This window comes from Equus quagga, chromosome 7 (genome assembly GCF_021613505.1).
Source record: "Equus quagga isolate Etosha38 chromosome 7, UCLA_HA_Equagga_1.0, whole genome shotgun sequence".
NCBI classification, from domain to species: domain Eukaryota; kingdom Metazoa; phylum Chordata; class Mammalia; order Perissodactyla; family Equidae; genus Equus; species Equus quagga.
Window position 1 is genome coordinate 65971584 of NC_060273.1, and position 2684 is coordinate 65974267.

The window sequence follows — 2684 nt, forward strand, 5'->3', positions numbered from 1 at the left end:
CTACCTCAGATCCGGAGTCTCAGGGAGAATCAACGCTTGGGGAGAATGAGGGAGGAAGGGGAGAAAGTGGCCTTCTCCATCCTCCGTTCTCCTCCGTCTGGCTCCGGCTGCCGTGTCAGAATCAAGGGCTGAATGAGTCCTGCGGTCTCTCAAAGCTGCAAGACCTCCCTCCCTCCAGCTGGACTCCTCACCGCCTTCCAGCAGAGCGCTCAGGTCACACAGACCTAGAATCCAGCGCTGGCTCTCCGGGCCTCCCACAGCTGTAAGCCGAGGATGATATTAGTACCCACCTCAAGGACGTCCTGAATCCCACCACTCTCACTGCCTCCGCCCTACTGCCCTATTCAAGCCCAGTGCCCTGCGGGAGCCACCCCACTCCCCCACTCCCCTTCCTCCACTCCTGCTCCCTACAGCCGAGTGTCTGCCCAGCGGGTACAGTGATCTTTAAAAATGTAAACTAAATCGCTTTTTCGCAACGGGTTTGCCGTGAGAACACAGGTGTCGTGAAAACCACCGCAAAATCTAAGCCAAAATGGGGAAGGAAAAGACTCATATCAACATCGTCGTCATTGGACACGTCGATTTGGGCAAGTCCACCACGACTGGCCACCTGATCTGCAAGTGCGGTGGGATCGACAAAAGAACCATCGAGAAATTCGAGAAGGAGGCTGCTGAGATGGGAAAGGGCTCCTTCAAGTATGCCTGGGTCTTGGATAAACTGAAAGCTGAACGTGAGTGTGGTATCACCATTGATATCTCCCTGTGGAAATTCGAGACCCGCAAGTATTATGTGACCATCATTGATGCCCCCGGACACAGAGACTTCATAAAAAACATGATTACAGGCACGTCTCAGGCTGACTGTGCTGTCCTGATTGTCGCTGCTGGTGTTGGTGAATTTGAAGCAGGTATCTCCAAGAATGGGCAGACCCGTGAGCATGCCCTTCTGGCTTACACACTGGGTGTGAAACAACGAATTGTTGGTGTTAACAAAATGGATTCCACTGAGCCACCCTACAGCCAGAAGAGATATGAGGAAATCGTTAAGGAAGTCAGCACCTACATTAAGAAAATTGGCTACAACCCAGACACAGTTGCATTTGTGCCAGTTTCTGGTTGGAATGGTGACAACATGCTGGAGCCAAGTGCTAATATGCCTTGGTTCAAGGGATGGAAAGTCACCCGTAAAGATGGCAATGCCAGTGGAACTACGCTGCTTGAAGCTCTGGATTGCATCCTGCCACCAACTCGTCCAACTGATAAGCCCTTGCGTCTGCCCCTCCAGGACGTCTACAAAATTGGTGGTATCGGTACTGTCCCTGTGGGCCGAGTGGAGACTGGTGTTTTGAAACCTGGCATGGTGGTCACCTTTGCTCCAGTCAATGTTACAACTGAAGTAAAGTCTGTTGAAATGCATCATGAAGCTTTGAGCGAAGCTCTTCCTGGGGACAACGTGGGCTTCAATGTCAAGAACGTGTCCGTCAAAGATGTTCGCCGTGGCAATGTGGCTGGTGACAGCAAAAATGATCCACCAATGGAAGCAGCTGGCTTCACAGCTCAGGTGATTATCCTGAACCATCCAGGCCAAATCAGTGCTGGGTATGCACCTGTGCTGGATTGTCACACAGCTCACATTGCTTGCAAGTTTGCTGAGCTGAAGGAGAAGATTGATCGTCGTTCTGGAAAGAAGCTGGAAGATGGCCCCAAATTCTTGAAATCTGGTGATGCTGCCATCGTTGATATGGTTCCTGGCAAGCCCATGTGTGTTGAGAGCTTTTCTGACTATCCTCCTCTGGGCCGTTTTGCTGTTCGTGACATGAGACAGACGGTTGCTGTGGGTGTCATCAAAGCAGTGGACAAGAAGGCAGCTGGAGCTGGCAAGGTCACCAAGTCTGCCCAGAAGGCTCAGAAGGCTAAATGAATAGTATCCCCAATACCTGCCACCCCAGTCTTAATCAGTGGTGGAACGGTCTCAGAACTGTTTGTCTCAATTGGCCATTTAAGTTTAATAGTAAAAGACTGGTTAATGATAACAATGCATCGTAAAACCTTCAGAAGGAACGGAGAATGTTTTGTGGACCATTTGGTTTTTTGTGTGGCAGTTTTAAGTTATTAGTTTTTAAAATCAGTACTTTTTAATGGAAACAACTTGACCAAAAATCTGTCACAGAATTTTGAGACCCATTAAAACAAAGTTTAATGAGAAAAAAAAAAAAATGTAAACTAAATCATGCAACTGTCTTGCTCAAAACCCCTGAGGGGCATCTCATCATTCCTAGAATTTTAAAAACTCTGTGTGGCCTTCAAGGCCCTCTCCTGCCTTCTTCCCTTTAGTCTCCCCCTTTATCCCTCCACACCAACCATGTGGGCCGCCTTCTCTTTCCTGAAACACACCAAGGTCATGGGTCTCTGCACGAGCTGGTCCTTCTGGCTGGCATGCTCTTCCCCAGAGTTTCACATGCTTCCTCCCCCACTTCACTCAGGTGTCCTTTCTCCAGAGAACTTTCCCCTAGCCTCCCCATCTGAAAAGCAGCTTCCCAGGCCAGCCCTGGTGGCCTAGTGCTTAAGTTTGGCACACTCTGCTTCAGTGGCCCAGGTTCAGTTCCTGGGCATGAACCTACACCCCTCATCTGTCAGTGGCCACGCTGTCACGGCAGCTCACATAGAAAAAGAGGAAGATTAGC

The 2684-nt window shown here is 49.8% G+C and overlaps 1 protein-coding gene across 1 annotated transcript; it reads left to right on the plus strand.

Annotated features, from left to right (window-relative positions):
• The first annotated feature begins 517 nt into the window (after positions 1 to 517).
• On the plus strand, positions 518 to 2217 carry LOC124242943 (elongation factor 1-alpha 1-like). The gene has a single exon (XM_046668393.1). The coding sequence runs from the start codon at positions 533 to 535 to the stop codon at positions 1919 to 1921; it is 1389 nt and encodes a 462-aa protein (XP_046524349.1). The 5' UTR covers positions 518 to 532; the 3' UTR covers positions 1922 to 2217.
• Positions 2218 to 2684: the final 467 nt, after the last annotated feature.

What these genes read in the sequence shown, in the direction of transcription:
- LOC124242943 (XM_046668393.1), top strand. Translation starts at nt 533, where the DNA reads ATGGGGAAGGAAAAGACTCATATCAACATCGTCGTCATTGGACACGTC.